The 24,600-nt window shown below is 30.2% G+C and overlaps 4 protein-coding genes across 10 annotated transcripts in view; all 4 read right to left on the reverse strand.

Moving 5' to 3' along the window:
- LOC108756898 (feline leukemia virus subgroup C receptor-related protein 2-like) overlaps positions 1 to 501 on the reverse strand; it is a 3,222-nt gene extending 2,721 nt beyond the window's left edge. Inside the window, 2 exon segments of the mRNA XM_018501053.1 lie at positions 6 to 140; positions 288 to 501. Coding sequence (XP_018356555.1) covers positions 6 to 140; positions 288 to 500 — 348 coding nt within the window. The 5' untranslated portion in view covers position 501.
- Positions 1 to 5,944, reverse strand: part of LOC108756896 (feline leukemia virus subgroup C receptor-related protein 2-like) — an 8,673-nt gene extending 2,729 nt beyond the window's left edge. The window contains exons 1-7 of one of the 2 annotated variants that reach the window (XM_018501050.1): positions 5,700 to 5,944; positions 5,395 to 5,626; positions 5,002 to 5,239; positions 3,358 to 3,569; positions 3,094 to 3,197; positions 2,876 to 2,986; positions 2,210 to 2,576 (exon numbers count right to left, since the gene is read on the reverse strand). In XM_018501050.1, the coding sequence (XP_018356552.1) occupies positions 2,234 to 2,576; positions 2,876 to 2,986; positions 3,094 to 3,197; positions 3,358 to 3,569; positions 5,002 to 5,239; positions 5,395 to 5,626; positions 5,700 to 5,902 (1,443 nt within the window). In that variant the 5' untranslated portion in view covers positions 5,903 to 5,944 and the 3' untranslated portion in view covers positions 2,210 to 2,233. Of the gene's footprint in view, positions 1 to 2,186; positions 2,577 to 2,875; positions 2,987 to 3,093; positions 3,198 to 3,357; positions 3,570 to 5,001; positions 5,240 to 5,394; positions 5,627 to 5,699 lie in introns of those variants that run through there. The other variant, XM_018501049.1, reaches the window with a different exon arrangement.
- Positions 5,945 to 6,967: 1,023 nt separating this feature from the next.
- On the reverse strand, positions 6,968 to 10,453 carry LOC108756895 (feline leukemia virus subgroup C receptor-related protein 2-like). Of its 2 annotated transcripts, XM_018501048.1 has the most exons (8): positions 10,350 to 10,453; positions 9,975 to 10,233; positions 9,669 to 9,900; positions 9,292 to 9,529; positions 8,234 to 8,445; positions 7,970 to 8,073; positions 7,750 to 7,860; positions 6,968 to 7,419 (listed from the first exon to the last, which is right to left on the reverse strand). In XM_018501048.1, the coding sequence occupies exons 2-8, from the start codon at positions 10,175 to 10,177 to the stop codon at positions 7,071 to 7,073; spliced, it is 1,449 nt and encodes a 482-aa protein (XP_018356550.1). In that variant the 5' UTR covers positions 10,178 to 10,233; positions 10,350 to 10,453; the 3' UTR covers positions 6,968 to 7,070. The 2 variants fall into 2 exon arrangements, with proteins under 2 accessions (XP_018356550.1, XP_018356549.1); XM_018501047.1 differs by lacking the exon at positions 10,350 to 10,453 and having other exon boundaries at positions 9,975 to 10,333.
- Positions 10,454 to 18,014: 7,561 nt separating this feature from the next.
- The window catches only part of LOC108756882 (hemicentin-1), a 175,052-nt gene continuing 168,466 nt past the window's right edge, over positions 18,015 to 24,600 (reverse strand). For 3 of the 5 annotated variants that reach the window (XM_018501027.1, XM_018501025.1, XM_018501029.1), the window contains 2 exons: positions 21,828 to 22,627; positions 18,481 to 18,551 (listed from right to left, as the gene is read on the reverse strand). In XM_018501027.1, the coding sequence (XP_018356529.1) occupies positions 21,830 to 22,627 (798 nt within the window). In that variant the 3' untranslated portion in view covers positions 18,481 to 18,551; positions 21,828 to 21,829. Of the gene's footprint in view, positions 18,552 to 19,940; positions 19,991 to 21,827; positions 22,628 to 24,600 lie in introns of those variants that run through there. The other 2 variants (XM_018501026.1, XM_018501028.1) reach the window with 2 other exon arrangements.

Consider the following 24,600-nt stretch of genomic DNA (forward strand, 5'->3'; position numbering starts at 1 on the left):
TTCACTATTATAGGTCCTAAAAGACAACACAACGCTATTCCCACTTGATTGCCGAAAATACCCAAAGACGTGGCGGTCGAGATTTGGGTAAATGGAAACCATTGCGCGGCCAATCGTCCTGGTATCGGTACCAATGTAGTCTGATACAAAATTAAATAATTACTACTCTATAAATAAATTGTAGAGAATACAGAGTAATGATCTAACCATAAAAAAGGAGGAAAGAAAAAAGTTGTAATAATATCAAAATTTTTGATGCATTAATAAAGTAAATTAAAAGATATAACCTGCGCAAGAGCGACTATTGAATGTCCGATGATAACAATGTAGAACCTATCGGGTTGAATGGATAATGTTTTTATCCAGGCACCAAGACAGTTAAGACCAGCGCCTATGGTGAGGATCCATCGCAGACCGTATTTGTCTGTCACGTACGACGCTGGAAATATAAACGCTATGTAAAATGTCATGAACGACATTGCAGTCCAGTCAACCATCATCGAAGACACTCCATAATACCTAAATAGTACATAAAAAAAGACATTGACACTTTTATATTCAAAATTGTTCTTATTTTGTGAAAAATATGATACCTAATAACTATGTTGGCTATAATCGAGTATTCTATCCATTGAAAACAATTTGATCCAGCATAAATCATGTAGATAATTAACATTAGCCACCTCTTTTTATACACTTTCAATTTTAATGGTTCGACGTCGGTTAATTCGCCAGATTTTATTATTTTTATTGATTCTTTTATTGTGAGTACTTCGCTTTGACTTTTATCTTCCATCATTGTTATTTTTACTTTTTTGCAAAATAAGTTTTGTAAACTATATCTTTGATCTATATTTTTTTAAGTTAAAAGAATATTCAATCATACTTTTCTTAAAATATTTTTTCAATAAGTGCAACAATATTTAATTCTGGAATTCTTAGTATCAAATTGTACAATTTTATAACATTAATTATACTAAAAAATATTATATTATTAATTATACAAAAAATTTTCTTATCATATTTTAAATAACAATTTTATAGGCGACGTGATTTAGAATCTTATTCCACGTTACAAAATTTTTTGCATTTCGCAAATTGGTTTTGAAAATGACCCAACGATAAAAGGCTTGGTGTTGATTGAAATTGAGATGAAATGTAACTGCTCGTCGTGCAATATTTCTGGTGTACAGATAGACCTGTTTAATATTGATAAACTTACCTTATCTGTACATGAACAAATAAAATGACATTATTATTGTAAAGATTAAAAAAAATCTGTATACTTAGTCTTAACAGGATTTTTATCAGATTCAGAAGTGTTTTTGTACGATTTTAAAACAACTATGCGATAGCATACCCGTTATTTCATTTATACTGAACAATTTAGACGCATAGTATAAATAAAAGTTCATTAAATTGTGACATAACATGTGTGCTTTTGCATTTTTGTTCAAGTAATTGATCATATTAAGAGAAAAATTCTTTATAAATCACGCAATGAGCCGTTATAACTGTATAATTATAGTTATTTAAATCATTTTTCATAGTAATTTTAACCATTTTTATGATTATAATAACTATAATTACAGCCATTTCTGGTTGCCAACTGTACATATGTATATTGGTTTATAAAACTATACATATAGTTATTATATTACCAACATTATAGTAGTTGCAATCATAATTATAATAATATGTAATTATTGTTACAAACAGTTTACCTCTCAATACATGAAACGAAATATTATACCAAAATAATAAGAACAATTAAGTAAAAGTGAAGACAAAAAAATTGATAATGATTATTAATTTCTAAAAAAAGGAGAATTTTCACCTGTTTAATTTTAATATTACACAAGATTCTCTTGATTATTTTGTTAATGATAATATATGGTGTTAAATTTGTTTTTTTTTTGCCATACTATAAAGATACTTTTGTAGGAGAAATCTATTTCCTTTTTATAGAAGAGGCAATATCAAAATATGCGCCATACTACTTGTTGGCAAGACTTTTGTAAAAAAAAATTTAACATACAGATTTTTTAAAAGACAAAGTGAAATTTTCATCTATACGCGTAACGTAATGTAAGATTAATTTTTTTAGTCATATTAATGTAGGTAATATGCTATTTAGAAGGTGAAACATCGATAAAAATTAGCACACGAATAAGATTATATTGATTTCAAAATTGATTACTATTGAAAGATTTAATAAGATTATTTGTGACAATTAAGTAATGCTATAAGTAAGTTGATTCGTTTCTGGAACACCATCGTTCTTTTCAATTCTCGCGATTTCTTCATATTGAGCCTTCTTCCTCGCATCTTGTCGTCTCTGTTCGTCTTTTGTTATAGCGGTCAAAATAAAACCGAGCAACAAAGCCAAGCATAAGCCAATGTGCACCGGAATGTCGCCGTACGTGTTCATTAATGATTCTAATGATATAATGAGTATAATGCCGTAAATGTTGGATGTTACGTAAAGAAGTCCCGCAGGTATATTTTCCGACTCTGGATACGTATATTCGGTGCATAAATCATATCCCATAGCTAGATATCCCGACATAAAGTATCTGTAACGAATAATAAAATGTAATAGATATTACCTAAGATTTTTGACAGATAATATTTAAAATAAATATTAAATAGAATATATTAAAAAGGACCAAATAAAACTCTATTGCTTTATATCACAATTTGATTGATATACATTTAAAAGAGAACTTTGACATTAATAAAAACAATAAGAACAATTACAATTTACTAAATCGTTAAAAAATCAACTTCTATTGTTTTACGTAATTGTCGTAATACATTTTTGAAGCATTAATATTTTTTTATATAGGCCTAAATTTGAATGTCAATATGTTACCCTAAGAAAGTCGCCGACACGTATACCATCCATTTTATACCCATACAAGTAAACACCGCAAATAATATTTGACCACAAAGTGTAAGAAAATATACAGTCACGGCAGTTTGTCTGAAAATTGGAAACATATCTAAATTATTAACTGATGTTGAATGCATGATTTATAATAAAGTAAATTTAAATTAGATTTTTATGATAATTGCAAATGTTTTTCTTACTTGAATTTATGCGTTTTATCAAGGATGAAACCGAAACTAACAGAACCGGCCATACCGGTGAGAGTTAAGGCTAAGCCAACTCTGCCTGCATCTTCTTCTCCATTCTAAAACTCATGTGCGATCGTAAATATATCTTGTCCTTTAGATATGTTTGCAAAAATATATAAAAATATTTTCAGAAGTTGCTGACATAGATTTATAAATATTTGTTCGAATTTCTCTTATTTTATGTTAGATCTGCTATATCGAGATTTATTTGCTTACCTCAAAATGTGCAAGAAATATCTGATTCAGCAATGTAGACACAGCATTTAACACGCCAATATTCAAACCATAGGAATTACAGAGTATAATGTAGTTTCTGTTTCTGCAGAGCCTTTTAATCGGCTCCACGAATTCTTCTTTCTTCTCCGTCCGATTTATTTTTTGCAGTGCCCGCGTCTCACTCGGTGGTAGTTCAGGTTCGTTCTGAAATACTACGAAATAATACGAAAGCATATTGAAACGATTAAATTATGATAATCTTTCCTGGGGTGTGAGTTATCCTTAATTAACGATTTATTCTTCTTCCTCTACTCTTTTCCTTGTGTGTGGATACCTCAGATAAATATAAATAAAAACCAAGATAAAGGGTCTGAGATTAAAGTAGATTATCGACTGTACTGGAATATTGGTCTATGTTTAAAATTTGATAGATGTATTGAAGGATAGCTTTTAATTGATATTTATAAGGGAATACTTCGAGTTAACTGCTACTGATTATGAATGATTGTCTAAAAGACCTGTTCAAACTTTATTTACAAAAAGTGAACACATTACGTACACAAAAATGTAAATTTTATATTAATATACGTAATTCATAAATATAATTTTGATTCTTTATTATTTTATTAACTAAAATTAAAGAATGGTTATCTATTTGTGGGAAAGTATAAAGAAATTACAAAAATATTTTTTATATCAGTTTAGATTTTCCATTTTAGAGAAGAATTAATCACTAGCAAACTATTTGTTTTATTAGTAGAGGAAAGTTGCCGATAACTGATATAGATCTCTTAAAGTAACATCTCCTTATTTCTCAGAAATTAATTATTGCATATTTCATTAATACTAATAAAATCGTGATCTGTTTAGATAATTAAAGAAATATAAACTCACAAGTCATGCATTTGTGACTTGTTTTTATACCAAATAAGCTAAAAACGATTTCTATAAATGCGAAAATAAAATTCTTTTGCAAATTGCGTAGTTTAAATAATAGTAACTATATTATTGATAATATTACATCATTTTAAATGCTTGTAATTTCCTAAATTAGTTTTATTTATATTATTTTTTTTTAGTTTTTTCATAATAAGATTTTAAAATTAAAATTGTGGTGCAGCGTAAACCGCCACATCTATCTGTAACAGATTATGAGCTAACTTAACCTTTATAATGTTGCTTTATAGCTCTATCAAATAGCTCTATTAGAGCTGAAAACAATTGTGCATATATGGAAAAATTCTTGAAAAACTATTGCGTTACATATTTCTTGCAAAACAACATAAAGTAAATATGCATAATTTCATATGTATAATTCAATAAAAATGTTTTATAACGAAGAATGAAAAGATTCTGGAATATCTTATATATATTCACTTGTTGGTAATTTATACAAATAATTCCCGTAAAAGAAAAAGAATAGGACTAATAGCATTACTGTGTCAGTTTTTAAACCCATTTTGTCAAACGCTCATTTTTGCTTATCTTACGAAAAAATTAATTATTGCAAAATTGTAAACAGTATTAAAAAAACTGCTTAAACTATCTCATAGAAGACACTTTTTAGTTTGTACTTACGTTTTTATTTTTATCTTTTATTTAAAAAATATTGTCTAAAAACAAAATGGTAGATGTTAAACGTACATGTAAGCACAAGAGCGAATACAATTGTGCCGATGATTGCGACTATCCAGCATAAACGTGACAAATCTTTGCCGATGTCATCCAGATTGTTGTGATTTTTTACTATTACAGGCCCTAAAAGAAAACCCAACGCTATTCCCACTTGATTGCCAAAAATTCCCAAAGACGTGGCGGTTGAGAGTTGAGTTGAAGGAAACCATTGCGCGGCCAAGCGTCCAGGTAATGGCAGTACCAAAGTCTAATATATAAAATGAACTAATTACTATTTTCTAAATAAATATGACAAACAATATAGAGTAATAACGTAATCATAAGAAGGAGGTAAAGAAAAAGTTGTAATAATAACAAAATCAAGATTTTAAGAGATTAATCAAGTAATTTAAGAGATGTTACCTGCGCAAGTGCGACTATCGAATGACCAATGAAAACAACGTAGAATCTATCGGGTTGAACGGACAATATTTTTATCCAGGAACCAAGACAGTTAAGACCGGCGCCTATGATGATGGTCCAACGCAGACCGCACTTATCTGTCACGTACGACGCTGGAAAGATGAACACCGCGTAAATTGCCAGAAACAACATCGAGGTCCAATCAACCATCATCGAAGACACTCCATAATATCTAAATAATACACATAAAAGGCATTGACACTTTTACATTCAAAATTATTCTTAATTTGAGGAAAATATGATACCTAGTAACTACGTTGGTTATAATTGAGTATTCTATCCATTGAGAAGAATTCGTTCCATTATAAATCATGTAGATGATCAGCATTAGCCACCTCTTTTTATATACTTTCAACTTTAATGGTTCGATGTCGGTTGATTCGTCAGACTTTGTTATTTTTGTTGGATCTTTTATTGTGAGTATCTCGCTTTGGCTTTTATCTTCCATTATTATTTTCACTCTTTTGTAAAATAAATTCCGTTAAATATAACTTTGATGTATACCTATTTAAGTTAAAAAAATCCTGCACTTTTCTCAAATTATTTTTTCAATAAATGTAGATATTTAATTTTGGAATGTGTAGTATACATCAAATTATATAATTTTAATTGCACTATCAAAAATTTTCTTGAATAACCATCTTATAAGCGACACGATTTATAGAATCATATTTCATGATATAAAATTTTTCATATTTCATGAATTGATTTGAAAGTGACGCAATGCTAAAAGGATTGATACTAATTGAAATTAAGATGCAATGTAACTGCGCGTCTTGTAATATTTCCATTGCACAGATAGATTTTAAGTCACATAAATTACCTTATCTATACATGAACCGATAAAATGACATTATTAGCTTAAAGATTTAAAAAGATCTGTGCTTAGTTTCTTATCACGATATTTATCAAAGTCAGAAGCTACATTTTTGTACGATTTTAAAATAACTGTTCGATAATATCATTTATTTTATTTCTGTAGTTACGAACAATTCATACGTGTAGTGTAAATATAAATTGCATTGCGATCTAAAATATGTGCTATTGTATTTCTGTTCAAGCAATTGAAAATATTAAGAAAAAAATTCTTTGTATATTATGCAATGAGACATGCAATACAATGACATGCTCGTTGATTATTTTTTTAATGATATTATATAGTATTAAATTCTTTTTTCTGTCATACTATAATATAATATTAATTTTGTTGGAAAAATCTATTTTCTTTTTATAGAAGAGGAAATATCAAAGTATGCCATATTGTTGGCAAGAATTTCTTTTGTAAATAAAAAGGATTTCACATACAGTTCTCTTAAAAAGCAATGTGTAATTATCATCTGCGCACGCAATGTGAGATTAATTTTTTTAGTCACTTTATTGTAGATAATATTTTATTTAGGAGATGAAAGATTGATAAAAATTTGAACATGATTAAAATCATATTCAAATTTTTATGTTCAAATATTGGATTTGAAATCTATCTTATGATATTAAAAGATTTAATAAGCGCGCAATCGCATTTGGAACAAAAAATTAATTAAATATATTCGTAATATCTAACTTTAACCGTTCGGCGTTCTTTACTTTATTCGATTTAATAAGATTATTTGTGAGAATTAAGTAATGTTGAAATAAGTATGTTGATTCGTTTCTGGAATGCCATTGACGTTCATTTCAATTCTTGCGATTCTTTCATACTGAGTCTTCTTCCTTGCGTCTTGTCGTCTTTGTTCATCTTTTGTTATAGCGGTCAAAATGAAACCGAGTAACAAAGCCAAGCACAATCCAATATGCACTGGAATGTCGCCGTACATGTTCATTAATGATTCTAACGATATAATGAGTATAATGCCGTAAATACTGGTTGTTATGTTGAGAAGTCCTGCAGATATATTTTCCGACTCTGGATACGTATATTCAGTGCACAAATCATATCCCATTGCTAGATATCCTGACATAAAGTATCTGTAACGAATAATAGAATATAAAAGATATCGCCTAGATTGTTGACAGGTAATGTTTAAAATATCTCAAATAAAATGTAATAAAAAGGTAAAAATTTAATAAATATATAAGACTTTAAACAAATATGATAAAATTCTATATTGCTTTATATTACAATTTGATTGATGTGCATTGAAAAGAGAACCTTAAATATTAATAAAAATAGTGAGAACAATTACAGTTTACTAAATCATTAAAAAATGAACTTGTGTTGTTTTATGTAATTACATCATAATTTTTAAGACATTAATATTTTTAATATAGATACAAATTTGAATGTCGATATTTTACCCTAAAAAAATCGCCGACACATATACCATCCATTTTATACCCATGCAAGTAAACACCGCAAATAATATTTGACCACAAAGTGTAAGAAAATATACAGTCACGGCAGTTTGTCTGAAAATTGGAAACATATCTAAATTATTAACTGATGTTTTCAATGCATGATTTATAATAAAGTAAATTTAAAATAGATTTTTATGACAATTGCAAATGTTTTTCTTACTTGAATTTATGCGTTTTATCAAGGATAATACCAAAACTAACGGAGCCGGCCATACCGGTGAGAATTATAGCTAAACCAATTCTGCCTGCATCTTCTTCTCCATTCTAAAACACATGTGCGATCGTACATATATCTTAGCCTTTAGATATATTTGCAAAAATATATGAAAATATTTTCAAATGATGCTGACATAAATTTATAAATATTTGTTCAAATTTCTCTCATTTTATGTTTGATCTGCTGCATCGAGATTTATTTGCTCACCTCAAAATGTGCGAGGAATATCTGATTCAGCAATGTAGACACAGCATTTAACACGCCGACGTTCAAACCGTAGGAATTACAGAGCATGATGTAGTTTTTATTTCTGCACAGCCTTTTAATCGGCCCCATGAATTTCTCTCTTTTCTTCGTTCGATTCATTTTTTGTAGTGCCCGTGTCTCACTCGGTGGTAGTTTAGGTTCGTTCTGAAACACTGAAAGCATATTGAGAAGATTGAGAAAATGCGATAATCTTTCCTAGGATGTGAGCGATCTTTAATTATTTAACAATTTATTTTTCTTTTTCCTTTTCTCTTCTTCTCTCACAGTTATTTAAGATGAATAAAAATAAAAATCTATATTAAGGGACTGAGATTAAAGTGAATTATCGGCTGTATTGGAATATTTGTCTACGGTAAAATTTGATAGATATAGATTGAACAATAGCTTTTTAAATTGATATTTATGAGGGAATACTTTGATTTAACGGATGTCAAGGAGCGTATTACGGTGTACAAATTTGGGACATTACTGGACATTACTTAACAGAATTATGTATTATAATAAGCAGTATGATTATGTTTTACTAAGGGATTAATATATAGGCCTTACTAAAGCATTAATGGCATTACTAAGATATTAGTGGGCTTTAGTGAGTATTACTAGGACATTAGTGGGCATAAAATTTGGGCATTACTTGGACATTACTAGGCATTTTAGGCATTGGTGTACACAATTTTGGTCATTGGCTTACCTCTTGACGGATATCTATTATGAATGACTGTCTAAAGAACACATTCAAATCTCATTTACAAAAAGTTAACACATTGCGTACGCAAAAATGTAAATTTTATATTAATTCAAATATATAATTTTGACCTTTTATTATTTTATTAAGTTAACAAATCTGTGTTTGAGAAAGTATAAAGAAACTACAAAAACATTTTTCATATCATCTCAGATCTCTTCCATTTAGATCAGATCTTCCATTTTAGATCAGAATTAATCACTTATACTAGCGAACTACTACTTGTTCTATTAGTAATAGATGTTAAACTTACATGTAAGCACAAGACCGAATGCAATTGTACAGACAATTGCGACTATCCAGCATAAATATGTCAAATCTTTGCCAATGTCATCCAGATTCTGGTGATTTTTCACTATAATAGGTCCTAAAAGAAAACCCAACGCTACTCCTAATTGAATCCCAAAAATACCCAAAGATGTGGCGGTCGAGAGTTGGTTAGGAGGAAACCATTGTGCGGCCAAGCGTCCAGGTAATGGCAACACCATAGTCTAATATATAAAATAAACTAATTTCTACTCTCTAAATAAATGCAGAGAATTTAGAATAGTAATATAAAAAGGAGCAGGGAAAAAGTTGTAACAGTATCAAGATTTTTAGAAATTAATAAAGTGAATTAAGAAATGTAACCTGCGCGAGCGCAACTATCGAATGACCAATGAAAGTAAGGTAGAATCTATCGGGTTGAATAGATAATATTTTTATCCAGGAACCAAGACAGTTAAGACCGGCGCCTATAATAATGGTCCATCGCAGACCACACTTGTCTGTCATATACGACGCTGGAAATATAAACGTCGCGTAAAATGCCAGGAACGACATCGAAGTCCAGTGAACCATCATCGAAGACACTCCATAGAACCTAAATAATACACAAAAAAGGGCATTGACACTTTCACATTCAAAATTTTTTATATGTTGAAAAAAATATGATACCTAGTAATTATGTTGGTTATAATCGAGTATTCTATCCATTGAGAGGCATTCGTTCCAGCATAAATTATGTAGATAATCAGCATTAGCCACCGCTTTTGATATACTTTCAATTTTAATGGGTCGATATCGATTGATTCGCTAGATTTTGTTATTTTTGTTGGTTCTTTTATTGTGAGTACCTCGCTTTGACTTTTATCTTCCATTATTATTTTCACTCTTTCGCAAAATAAGTTCCATAAAGTATAACTTTGATGTATATCTATTTAAATTAAAAAAATTTAAATCCTGCACTTTTTTCAAATAATTTTTTCAATAAATACGAAAACATTTAATTCCGAAATGCGTAGTACATATCAATTTTACAATATTAATTACACTATTATTAAAAATTTTCTTATTAAATCTTGAATAACCATCTTATAAGCCACACGATTTTGAATCGTATTTCACATTACAAAATTATACACATTCCGAATTGATTTGATAGTAATGCAATGATAAAAGGATTGGTGCTGATTGAAATTGGGATGAAATATAACTGCGCGTCTTTTGTAATATTTCCATCAACAGATACATTTATTTCATGTCACATGACAATTTACCTTATCTTTATGAACAGATAAAATGACATTATTAGGGTAAAGATTTAAGAAGATCTGTGCTTAGTCTCTTATCAAGATTTTTATCAGATTTAGAAGTTACATTTTTGTACGAATTTAAAACAACTTGCGATAATATCCATTATTTGTTTTGTTTTTGTCGTTTCGAGCAATTTACACGTGTACTGTAAATATAAAATGTATTACATTGCAACACAAAGTGCTATAAGCTATTTGATTTCTGTTTTGAGCAATTGAGAATATTAAGTCAAATATTCGATGTTAATTATGTCAAGAGCGGTGAATTAAATAAAATTATACAAGATGAACGTCTTACTCATGTGACACAATATTTTCTAATGAGTGAATATCGGACTGAGATAAGCTATTATACATTTAAAATTTTTTAAGTTTTGCGATGTATCACTTAATAAAAAAGAGAAAGATATTTTTAATAGATTTACGATTTTCGATTCTCTTATCAAGATTTTAAGTAATTTGGTAAACGTTATTGAATCTACAATTTGCATGTTAAATCAAGAATTTTTCGGAACATAATATCATTTCGTATGATTATGATAAAACATTGTTTTTTTGACCTTTTAAAATAGATACAATTGCAATTGATTATTATTTTGAAATATAAAACTGGAAAGACGACTGGAAGTTTAACGACTCACGCAGATTATTTGACTATTTGCATAATTGTGTTTTACACCAATTCATTTAATGACGTGTTAAGCTACATAATACCTAATATTAGTAAAACAAAATTTTTTCTTCTACTTACTTTGTTTAATGTATCAAAATATATTTAAATATAATTAGTTTTGTGATCGTATTTTAATGTCACATTTTTGCTCTTTTCTCAAATGTTTCAATTTTTACATATTTTTTTGTTTCATTTTTCTCGATTATCTAAAAACCTGGATGTGATAAGTAAGAGTAAAATTTGGATTTATTGATTCAAAAATGTATAAGAACCTACTCTAGTCTGGTTTTTCAAAAAAATTTTTTTATGATTCTGTGTTATTATCTTAAAAAGAAAGAAAGAAAGAATAAAACACACTATTAGATTTAATCCTGAATGATATGGAATATGTAGTTCAATTGTGTGCATTTCCTCATATACTTAAAGAAAATATATAATAACAAAAAATAATAGCACACAAAACTGTTTAAAAATTAAAATTGCTCTTATCTCTATTATCTCTCACACTCTATTAAAATACTAACCACCAGGAAATCTGAACTGATAACGAACAGAATTGTTTAAAGCTTGACTCCGTTTGTCTCAGTATGATAGATTGGATTTTCTAATGACCACTGAAAGCATAGCTTAGCACTCAATGGCCTCGCTTGTAAGTACAGTTTACGTTTCGACAACATTCTACGGATATATATATATATATATATATATATATATATATATATACAAATACATAATTAAAACGTGTCTTGCATAACAAAATGTTTAGGGAAAGTAATATTTATTTTTCTCGATTAAATGTATTAGATGTAAATGTTTAGTTCGCTTATCAAGATAAAAGATTGGTATGTAACAAGATAATAAATCTTAAAATGGATATTTTATTGTTGCTTTTAGAAAATAAAGCAATTAAAGTATCCAATTTTAAGCTGGAAAAGTCTTTCATAACTCACCCAGATTACCTGACTGTTTGCTGAACATTGATACGTTACACAAGTTTGTTTTATGACATGTTAGGCTATATAATAGGTATCTAATATATAGTAAAAATTTTTTTTCTATTTCCAGGATTAATCAATATTCTATGTTTATTATAAAATTTACATTAAATATGAATAATTATTATTCGAAAATGTAAAAAGTAAATTACACGTATATCATATACTGTGACATTCAAACATATACAAAATATACGATAATATTATTCCCATAAAGTATTTATATTTCAAACTTTAGCATACGAAGTATATATGGATATCATATCGATGCGGTTAGCAAATAACCCCACAGAGAGTTAATTAGTATCAAAACAGGGAAATTACATACGTCATGAAGTATGGCTTATTGCACGCTTAATTGTAACAATACAAATCTCGCTTGGGAATTTTCCGTTGCAAAAACAGGAGGAAGGAAATTACGAGAATATTGCAATACTCACTTTTCGTTGGAGAACACACGTCGTTCCAGAAGAAGCAAGATAATATATCTTACTTCGCGCACGAGATAAACTACTAAATTGAACTTTATGCATTGTACATCGGGGGATTTCAGTATTGCGATATTGCTTTGCTCCTTGGATTTCTGTGAGAAAAGATGTACAAATAATACGCAATACGTTTTCGATCGATGTGAGAATTTCCACGCGTCAGAATTTTGTGACACTGGAAAACTCGATACGCAGCACATCCTTTTAGCACGATGATTCGGATATGAAACTGTGAACGTCGCTCACAGTCGGTTTAATGGATGAAGATAAAATCTACGCGTACCTCTCGCGTACATCTCGTTTGTCTTTTACATTCGATATCGGATTAATAATGGAATAAAGACGTTATCACAAAATTTATAAGCAAGAAAAAGACAATTTTATAAATTATATTTTATTTATAAATTGTTTCAAAACAAATAGAATAATAATTGTTTGCAAAGCTATTGAGGTAGAAATGTAATATATTAAATTACTTTATTAGTTTATTTTTATTTAAAAATGTTTATAAGTTGTTAGGTGTATAAATAAATTTGTGCAGTTTTTTTTTGAAGATTTATCTGTTACAATAAATCTTGATACGTTCTATTGCGATACAATGTTGTTTTTATGTAAATATTAGAAATTATTCTGATTGCTTCAAGTGGTGAATAAAGAAGTATGCAATGGCAAATAAGTACCTTTTCAGCATTTATTTGCAATTAAACTAAAAATGCAATTAATCATATGTGTGAATTATTATACACGAAATGTTGATTGGTCAATTTTATTAATGGAAAAATAATTAGATGGAAGAAATTTAGAGGAAATTTAATCACACCATGTCATTATTTAAGATATTATATTGTTGTCATTATCTAAGATTGATACGAGAACTTATAAATACACCTATAATAATTTGATTTTTATGGCTGTAAAAAAAATATCAAATGGTTTTTTTATGCAATTCTCTGTTGTATATTTTCAATTTTATTTTATCTGCAGGGAAAATTAAAAGTGTGTAATGCTTTGTATATAACAGAATTTTTTATTGAACGTTATACGCGTTAACAATAAAAGCGACGCAAATATAATTCTCTTATTCTTACATAAATCTAGAATTTATTACAAAATTAAACAGGTGTAATATAATTTTTCTTCATCAATCCGTTTAAATTTTTAAATGTATTGTTATTATTTTAGTCCTTTGAGTACAATATGCATATCAAAGAAATAGTTAAATCTGAAAGAAATGTAATAGAAACGTGCATTTCATTGTAAAAATATGTGCTCATTGCTTCCGTATATAACTGAGTATTTCGCGCGTATACGTAATACATTTTATTTGAAGAAATTTTATCGTTATCTATACTTTTCATTTTGCACATATTCTTCAATTATTTATTTTGATGAAAGTCTGTATGAATATGTTACAAATGATCGATCGCTATTATCGTATAATTTAAGGAAATGATCGTCTGGAGTTTTATATAAATGTTCGGTTAAATCTATACACATATTCTAAGGGTTATTCGAACTCTTATTACGATTTTATGTTTTACAGTTCTTGAATGCTTGAGATCGCAATTTGCGGTACTATAATTATTAAAGTATGTATACATTGTCCATTATAAACTATTCAATTCACCGAGCAACAGTTCATAGGGCGATGTCTCAAATATAAAAATTGGTGAAAAATCACTTCACACTCCTAGCATAAGTTATTACACAGACGTTCATACATATCAAGTTTATGGATACGCATGATGGCTAGTTTCGAACAGGTATATATGTTGTCGTCGGTCGGACGTTTCACGATGCTTAAATTAATTCCAAAACTTTTTATAATTTTTTTTTCACACTCTATACATACAGTGAGTGCAAAAAGTATTCGTGCAAAGAAAATATTTTTTAAAAAAATTTTATTTTTAAAAAAGTAAATTTTATCCAGCGAGAAATAAGTCATCGAATTGATATTGAATCGATATCGATACGATGATTTCAATATCAATTGAACGTCGATTCGACGTTTAATTGACAATCATTTTTTGCTGGGTAATTAACAATTTTTTCATAAAAAATAAAATAGACTTTATGTTTCTTAAAATTATATATACCAAAAAGATAAGAATTGATTATAGAAAATATATATCATATAAAAAATAAGCAAAAATTGTATTGTTTGGATGCTCAAAAAGTATTCGTACAGTCGAGAAATTTAACTTCTAAAATCAGGAATATGAAGCTCGTTTGTTTATGTTAAAATAGAATATATTTATTTAAAAAAAAGATATGTGTATGTATGTATATGTATGTGTATATATGTGTATGTATATATATATATATATATATATGTATAGAGAGAAAATAATTATTTTTATTATTCAAAATTTAAAATATGAAGCGCCTTATAGTTCCCAATGTTAAGATGTTGAACTAACATTCCTTATTACATTAAATTAATTATTCTCGATAGTCTAAAGGCTTAGGACGCTCGCACGGAATGCAAGAGATCCGGGTTCGGCTCCCGGCCGAGGCAATATTTTTCGCAATAAGTTTATTACAATTTTTAAGATTTGGGAAAATTTGGGGGGATTATCAGAATGATTGTGTGAATCCGATAATTTATCGGCTCTCAATTTATTTCTGAATAATTAATTTAATATAATAAGGAATGTTAGTTCAACATCTTAACACTGGAAACTATAAGGCGCTTCGTATTTTAAACTTTGAATATTTAAAACAAATTTCATTTCCAATCAAATTATTTTTATGTTTTATTATGAATAGCCTCTCGGGTTTTGCAATTTTAGAGAAGCATAGGAAATATTGATTGATAAAATTAATAATTCAGGCCACAGTACTAATTATTTCAAATATTGGGTAATTTAAATAGTCGTCTTAGTCACCAAATTGAGCCGTGCAATATATTTTAATGAAGGTCGAATCGATACCGTGATTATGAGAGCAAAATCTTTTACAAGATTGGCAGACCGATGGCAGTATTCTATTAACATCGGGCCAAATTAAATTAGATTTTTCATAAATTATATGTTTGAGTGACATGTTATTTTCTGATGTATTCACGATAACAATAAAGCTTTGTAAATATATTTGCGTTTAAATGTTGAATGAATGCATTACATGATAATTGGATATCGACATAAAAGGTTCTCATATCTCGTCATTTAATTTATTTCATTTTTATTTAACTTCGAAAAGTCTAAGTCTCTGATGACGACACATTTCGCCCGTTCTCGTCATATTACTGCAAAATTATTTCACATTTTAGGACTAAATTTTACATTTTTAACAATAAAATTGTAAAAGTTCAACTTTCTCCTTGTTATCTCTTTTCCAGAGTGAAATCTGACTCGTTATGAACACATTTTCGTACATGTTTTATATTGTATATATATCTTGTTCGGAAAAATTGAAGCTATTCAGTTGTAAAACGATACACCCTGTAAAAACATGTGATATACTCGTGCATAAAAATTTATCACTCAAGTTTCGGTTTATAGATTCTTTGATAAATTTAAAATCAATTTTTTTCACAACAAAAATTCTACGAGTACCTACCTTTTCACAATTCTCTAATGTAAATAATTATCTTAGCAATCTCTTTTATAGAGATTAACAAAATTTATCAAAATAGTTGAATTCCAACCAAGTTGTACTTCAATGAAAGTTTAATTTGAATCTTTGCAAAGATTTAATATTCAATATTAAAAAGATATAAAAAAAGACTGGCGTTTAATTGAATTTTCATGATAAAATTGACTTTAAATTGATCAAAGTATTTATAAATGAAAGAAAGTAATAAGATTTCCAGGAATCTATGGCACCTGGCATATATATCGATGAATAGAGCGAATGGTCTGGACGCTATTGAATTGGTTGGAATACGCGTGCGGTGAAAGAAAAGCGATTTGCAATGGACTGTGGGAGAACGTTGCCGAATAAAAAGACACGATAAGACGTATCACCATGAAAGCGGGGAGATCTCATTTTATTTAGTCTAATATTGACGTTATAGAACAGTATAAATTGTCATTAATCGTAGGCGCGATCGAGTTAGACAGCGTCATCGAACATATTTTTTGTCTGTATACATATTTTTTCGCGTAAGGTAGTTGAACACAATTTTTCAAACAATCGCAGAGTTGGTTTATGTAACCAATACTCGGTGAAACGTATTATCGTAACGAATTATTCAGTGGCTAACAAAAGTCGATAATATGAATTAATAATGTAAGGATATAAGGATACATTATTTACAAGATTCTCGAATACATAATCATTGCGTCCGCGATTAAGCGGTTACATGTGGTTTACTGTCGATCTATACAAATAACTATTCATCATTCTTGTAATTACAAATTTACAAACGCATGTAAGAAGATATTCGAGAGTAATATGTGTAACAGAATTATATATTCTAACGCCGCTTATGAATAATTATATAACAATAATATGGAACAGATAGATGGGGATTATATTTGGCTCCGATATGTTTTTCTTTTTTCTTATTAATTTAATATTTAATAAGATTCTCTTTTTCTATTGTAACGATTCGTGCGTTATTTCCATAATTTGATCCCAGAACACATACCGATAGCTTATATAAATGTACATTGTATCAATAATTTCGTAAAAATATATTTATAAATTTACAGATATCGAAAAATGTTTTAAAATTTTGTCACATGTTCTATGAAGTTCGTATGTCGTCGTGTGTCCGGTGCGAGTGAATGAGAACGAGCGACCTTTCTCCCAAACGTTCAAATGTGTAACCAAAGTTCTAATCCCATCTGAGAAGGTTTAATTTGAAATATACGGCATGAAATGATATGAAATATTAGAAGCAGCGTAATAACATAAATCATCGTATATAAAGAGAATATATAGTATACATTTATCTGTACAGACAGTATCTGTACAGGTACAGTATCTGTACAGACAGTACCTGAACGTTCTCTTAAAGTGCATTTAAACATTGCATTAACGTAATCGCAGATACGCGATTGTATGTATATCTCGACTATCTGTAATGTAAAGGATTTACAGCTTTTTGCATGTCGAACAAATCCTATTACGCTTATTTTAATTATGCAAAGACTCGTAATGAAACCACCCAGAGTTTGCAAATGATGAAAATTGAATTTTGAGTTACAGGAAACGTAAATAAGATCTTAGCACTTTTTTCACGCAATTTTTTTCTGATAAGATCATCGATCTTGATGTTTCGATAACATCAGGACAAGCGCTTTATATAAAGTTTTTGAATTTTCAGATAGAAGTTTCCAGCGGATAATTAATTTTCACCGAACAAATTTTTTTGTGCCAATTACGCCTGTGCGAACAAACGCATTATGCAGCACAGAGTCGTAACTCGTTAAATTCGTTCCACACGAGAATCATAATTTTACGAATTTATTATGGTAACGTGTGTCTCATAGAAATCGAATTTAGCGAGTTTTAACGAGCTGTCTATCGAGATATATCTCACTCATTAAATGTATCTTATCATTGCATCTCCCCGAAAAAGCTGAAGTAGAATCGCTATTAAATAAAAAGTGAACGGGAAAGGGTTAAAGCAGTTCCTCGTTATCGTCCGAAGTACCGTACATCTGCGGTCTTCTATCCAAAAGTCGTTGCTGCTGCTGCTGTTTTTGTTGTTGTTGCTGCTGCTGCTGTTGCTTTTGAAAGAGCGCGATACTGGCAGCTTTATAGTTAATCGGCCCGTACGACTTGTAGTCCACGTCCGCGTAATCGAGATCCGAAAATTCCGGCTTGAAGGGCTACATCAACAGAAAAGTGTAACAAATATCACAGAACGAAAATGGTCTATGTTCCAAACAATACGAATGTCTAAAAGACATTCTGCTTTCTCTAGTAGTGCTTTTAAGAATTTAATATCTTTAACTCTTCAGTTTTTCACAATGAAATTGCTCGAGTATGGAATTAAGTGAATTTTATTTGGAATAAATTTTGCTATACCAACTTACTTTTGTTGTTAATCTTTTAGTTATTATGTTTAATTTAATATTAATTAAATACCTTATTTATATTTTTAATACAAATAATTTTAAACAATTATAATTTTACAAATAATTTTCTTTAAAAAATAGATTTTCATTTTTTATATAATTTTTTACATAATTTTTTACAAAAAGATTTTATATACAAAATCTTGAAAAGTAAAGAGAGTAAAATGTCTCTTAAACTTTGGTATTGTCTGTTTCTAATCGTGCTGCGCGGACGATTGCGCACACAAGTTTTATTGCGGACTGTTCGTGAAGTTTCGTAACAGATCTGCTGTGCAAGCGACCGACAAATGATTGGTACCATTTCGAGTGTTAAGCTTTTCCATTTGTGATCAATGTCCGTCAATTAGACAGTAACGCTTGAGACGAGTACATGAATTAGACGATGATCTTATTGAAGGGCTGAGAGAGAATTATATGCGAATGCTCGCGTAAGTTCGTTGCTAAACCGTCTGTTAAATAATCCTCTTATTCCCAGTTCAATAGTTAAGATTAAGTATAATTGTGATAAGAGTGTTATCATGCTGCATGCTTAGTCGCTTTATACGTATTAAACTGCGTGGTTCGGAATTGAGAGAGGATTGTTGCTTGAACTATTATACTCGACGCTACCTAATTAGCTCGAAGCTCTTATTGTTGTACGTAGCAAGAGCGACGATTATAGTAAACCTTGATCTACAATAGCCTAAGATTTACAATAGCCTTAGATATCTGGAGATATATTTGGGGATATATGGACATAAAAGACGATCATTTTTATGTGATGAACATAAAACAATATCATGCGACGTAATAAATCGTAATTTCGATACTTCAAAATTATTTAGCAGATGAATAATTTCTTTTTCTATCAAGCAAATCTATTTATAGGCAATAAAATATGTCCTAGTACGTTTCTAACAGGATTGAAGTAACTTTTATAAAGTACAGAGGCTTTACATAAGCGGGAAAACAATTTGCAAGAGAATAGCACGTAAACACTATGTTAATTTGAAGATATTGAGATTGTTTTAACTTTACGAGCTCGAATTCGGCATCCCTTGCGCGAGTGAACATTTCGTATTTGCAGTAGATCTCGAATTACGTTATGTATGTAAGCAGCGTGACATACTCCGTACAATGTACCTACAGGGCTTGTCGGATGCCAATTTGTCCTAGTAAATGTACGTATCGCTCTTTGTCAGCTGACCCTCCTACGAACAAACATTGAGATATACAATTGGTATGGTACGCATGCAACGATACTTCCTTGAAACCTCGCATTGCGTTTTTATATCAGCTGCCTTACGGGCAAGGCACGTTCGTAAGAGAAATACAGAGATATGCAAAGTGTACAGCAATCGAAGTTGTTTTAACAATTTAATTTGTTTTCAATGCGAAATCGGAAACAGTACAGGAATTATTGGCAGCTTGAACGAGGGAATTGAAAAAGAATAAATGAAAATAAATAAATAATTTGTACTATAGAATAAAGCTACCGAGATGAAATGTTCGGTTTAAATCTTCTCATTGTCAGTATTGTTCCGTTTTCATGTTCTATCAACTTTTTTAGACTTCAGATAAAGTGTAAATATTGCGCTGTTCTTCGTGAGTGTAGATACTGTATTGTTCTGCGCGACTTTTTATTAAAAAAAAATTACGATTCGATATTATATACTACCTATAGAAATTTGGGAGTAGAACCCAATACAATGAAATAAAACTGAAAATTGCAGCAAACTATGTCAGCATATAAAATATATTTTATCTTTTTTTCTTTATGTGCCTCTTTTTTCTTTATAAGAAATTAAAAAATGTCAATTTTTAAATTATATCGTAGTAAATGAATGATATTATATCCATATCTAAAAATGCTTGAAAGTGATAGTTAAATTTGATAGAAAATATCAATTTGATAGTATTGCTCAAGTCTTTTTGAATATCTTGCTATATATTTTACGTTCGGTTATGCTTATCAAATGAGATAATTTTTTCCTTATGGGCCAAATTAATACAATATGTATGATCGTATATGTATCTATATTCATGTATGTACATGTTACCTGTCTTTTATAAAATTCTATACGATAGGGATGCTCAAATTGGTACAATTTTAATTTTTTATATCTTTTAAATAAATTTTTTTTATTCGTTAGAATTCGTAGTGATATTCACGCTGAATATTTTTTTACATTCGATATTTTTTAAATTTAATTAAATATTGAAAACACGTAAAATTTGTATGTATCATCGATTGATTGAGTAATTGATCTGTCTGCTTGCAATAATGCTTTATGTCACTCAGTTATTTTATGTATAAAGATTTAATAGTATTACATTAATTAAAAATCCACAATTTATATAAAAAAAAACATTAGAATAGTATTTAACTTGAGAATGAAAATGTATGAGAATAAAAAAGATGATTTTATTTCGCAATATCTCGAACCACGCTGTGCGTAAAAAATGTATGTATATTTTTAGAAAAATATGTATTTGAAAAAGGATATCCGATGATATTATCAGATGATGAAATAATTAATTTAAAAAGATTATATTATGATAATATAATATAAAGTTATGATATGGAATATGCAATTCTTTTCACGAGTTATCAAATTATCTCCCTATGATATGCCGTGCGTTAAATTAGACATTAATTTAGATGCCAGATATTTAAAATCATACTTGTGAAAATCAAACAAATGCAAATAAATTGATGCAAAAGCAATGAGATAGCTAAAGATCAAAATAAAAAAGATGTTAGAATAATATCAAAAGATATATGACAAAGTAAAGATATATAGAATAGAAGAGAAAACGAAAAGGAAATATATAGTTTCCTTACCTTTGAATACGATATATGTAGGAATATCTAAAAGAAATCTGCGTTTGGCACGCACGGATGCATTACCTTTAAGACGTAGTAGCGTACTGAGCCTCGGGGCCTTAAAGAAATTGCCGCGCCATTCCACAGAAAAAAATCACCCGCGTTCTTCGAAAGCACATCCGATGTGCCGTTGTGCACCAGCAGGATTTGGGATTACTAACCTTTAGACATCGATCTCCTGACCGACATCCCGGAAGTGAAACTCGGCGTACTGCATTATCGTGGGCGCGGACGGTATGCTGCGGGTGTCGCTGAGTCTCGTCTTCGATGTTTTGTTGCGATTTTTCGCGTCGCCCGCGTCCGCTGTGAATTGAGGCGTGTTATTGCCAGTACAGCGATCCGATTGATGCTCCCACGGCGGCTGTTGCTGACGCGCCTTCGTCGGGTTTGGTCTGTGATAGTCGGTGGAGCACTCCGCGATGTCATCCTCGTAGTAATGCGGATACGAGATCTTGTACGTCGTTTCAGGCACGCCCAGATCCGGGATTTGACGGAAGCTGGTCTCGTAGTTGGGTGTATCGACAAAGGAAGTATTGTTACGCCGTGAAGGAGCATCCCTTTGTCGGCTCTGCTTCGACTTGTTTCGATCGCTCGACATTCGCTCGTGCTTTCGATATTTCCGATTACGCTCATTTCGCCGATTCGTTGCGTGTCGACGCGTCGATGATTGTCTCGCGTCGGAATTGCCGTAATTCGGCTGCTGCTGCTCCTCGTCCTGATGCACCGCAGAGTGATTGCCAGTGGTTGCAGCCTCATGGTGCATCAGGGTGGATGGACGGCTGTTGTTAGTATAGATAAGGGAGGTCTGCAGGGGACTAACTATCGAGGAATGGTAGAGGCTGCTCGTTAGTGGCAGTGTTAGTTGATTCGAACTGTTGCTCGGTAAGGGGTAGCTGTACTGCTGCATCTCCTGCCGATGCTGCTGCTGGTAGTGTTCTTTGTAGTTGTATAGGCTGTCGGTCTGTAACAAGCATGGTTAGTAGTTGGAACCAGGCAATTCGGGGACGCGAATGGTTAACGCGACGTAATGTGCATAAGAAAATCGGACAACTGAGACATTACTTCTCGATTTTTTAATATTAGGAAAGAGAGGGACAAGAGTCAGTACATCACACCGCACTTCTTCTCATACAGCACAGAAACTGCAAATATTGCAATATTGTTGCAATATTTGTAATGCTGTTGCAATATTGCTAGTATGATCTGTGCTATATAAGTTGAGATATGGGCATATAGATTTGCCCATTTGTGTGTGTGTGTGTGTGTGTGTGTAATTATATATATCTAAAATCAAATAGATATATTTATTAATACACGTAATGCACGGGTTTTCAGTTTATAGAAAATTCGATGTGTATGTCTTAAGGAAAGTAAAATAGAATTTTTGGCATTCACATTTATCCTTCCCACGAAGGATTTATAAATAACTATTTCTATGAATTTTGAATATTCTTTGCACGTTCGATTTCAAAAAATCCTCGTGACGATGTTTATCGAGGTATCTATATTCGATACAGTGATAATTTTACGTAGGAAATTGAATTTGCAAACGTATCGGTACGTGTCAGGAATAGTGTAGAACATATAGAATTTTTCTGGCGTTCATATTTTAAGATGTATTCTATAAAGGCTTTATAAATTATTATTCGCATGATAGAGTTTGAATATTTTTGGCACGCTCGATTTCCGAAAAATCCTTGTGACGGTATGTATACGTACGTCCAACATGGTGACAATGAATTGTGCAAGGTTTATGCTGTCGATCGATAAGTGAAGCAAGACATTTCTGTTGCAGAATCGCAGATCTTTTTTTATTTTGTAGGTGAAAACGAGGGAACGGACACGTCATTAAAAGTCTCGAAGTAATATCTCAAGTTTATCAGTTATCGAAACAATAAAGAGCTTGTGTCATTGGTTAAAGCGTGTGTGACAGTGGGAACTTACTTGACGCGCGGCCAACATGCACAAGGGCGGTCGCTACATAGATGCCCGGATCCAGCTTAGCAGGGAAAATATGATTTCCGATTATAACTCGGCCTCCAGCAACTCTACCTCCTACTTGCTCGAGAAGCTGCTGTTTTATATCTATTACGGACACGTAAATCGTACTCATGCAGTAGGCGCGAGATGCTAATGTTACTCGGTGCTTAAAACGGGATGGATTGATGCCTCGCTCGTTGGACGCTGCCATTTCGATAGTATTATACATGACAACTTTCGCGATTAGTTACAAATAGTTTGATTAAGAAAGTTACAAGAATTACGTTTTCGATATGAAAATCTGTAAAGTGCTACGATAGTGCTCGTAAAGTCGCTAAGAGTTCATAGCCTCAAGGAAATTAGATTACAATTAAAGTGTTGTAATAAAGATGATAAGAAAACATCTATATAAAATACATAGAAGAATTTTTTTCTATCATAGCACTGCATTACAGTAAAATAAAATTGTTACTAATGGTTATATATTTGTAAAATCTATATGCTTTCAATGAATTACGTAAAATCCTTACATTCTAAATAATGAATTATAAAATTGTTGCTCAAATTATGTAATTAACTCGTTGCTAAAATTATGGAAAATATTATAAATACATTAAAATAGGTAAAAAGATTTTATTTTCAAATTTTACCGGATAGCAAGTTATAAATGAAATAATATTATTTAACGATTAATTAAAAATCGATTATATACAATATATCACTCTACAGTTTTAACATTGCTTAATTGGATGTGGTTTTTTTATAGAATTTTGAATATTCTATTTATAATTAATAAGTAGCAAATTATTAATTTTAATAAGCCGTTTTGAGTTTCATCTTTCTTTAATTAATTATTAATAACTTAATAAACTAATAATGATTTAAATTATATAGAAGAAAACAATAAATTTTATATTGTTATATGAAAATTGAAGAGAGAAATTGACTCTCTCT

This window comes from Trachymyrmex septentrionalis, unplaced genomic scaffold (genome assembly GCF_001594115.1).
Source record: "Trachymyrmex septentrionalis isolate Tsep2-gDNA-1 unplaced genomic scaffold, Tsep1.0 scaffold13, whole genome shotgun sequence".
Taxonomy (NCBI): Eukaryota; Metazoa; Arthropoda; class Insecta; order Hymenoptera; family Formicidae; genus Trachymyrmex; species Trachymyrmex septentrionalis.

Coding starts and splice junctions, on each gene's coding strand:
- LOC108756895 (XM_018501048.1), bottom strand. CDS start 10,177: ATGGAAGATAAAAGTCAAAGCGAGGTACTCACAATAAAAGAACCAACA. Junction 9,530..9,668: donor CGATAGTTGCGCTCGCGCAG/GTTACATTTCTT, acceptor TTTATATATTAG/ACTATGGTGTTGCCATTACC. Junction 7,861..7,969: donor GATAAAACGCATAAATTCAA/GTAAGAAAAACA, acceptor TCCAATTTTCAG/ACAAACTGCCGTGACTGTAT.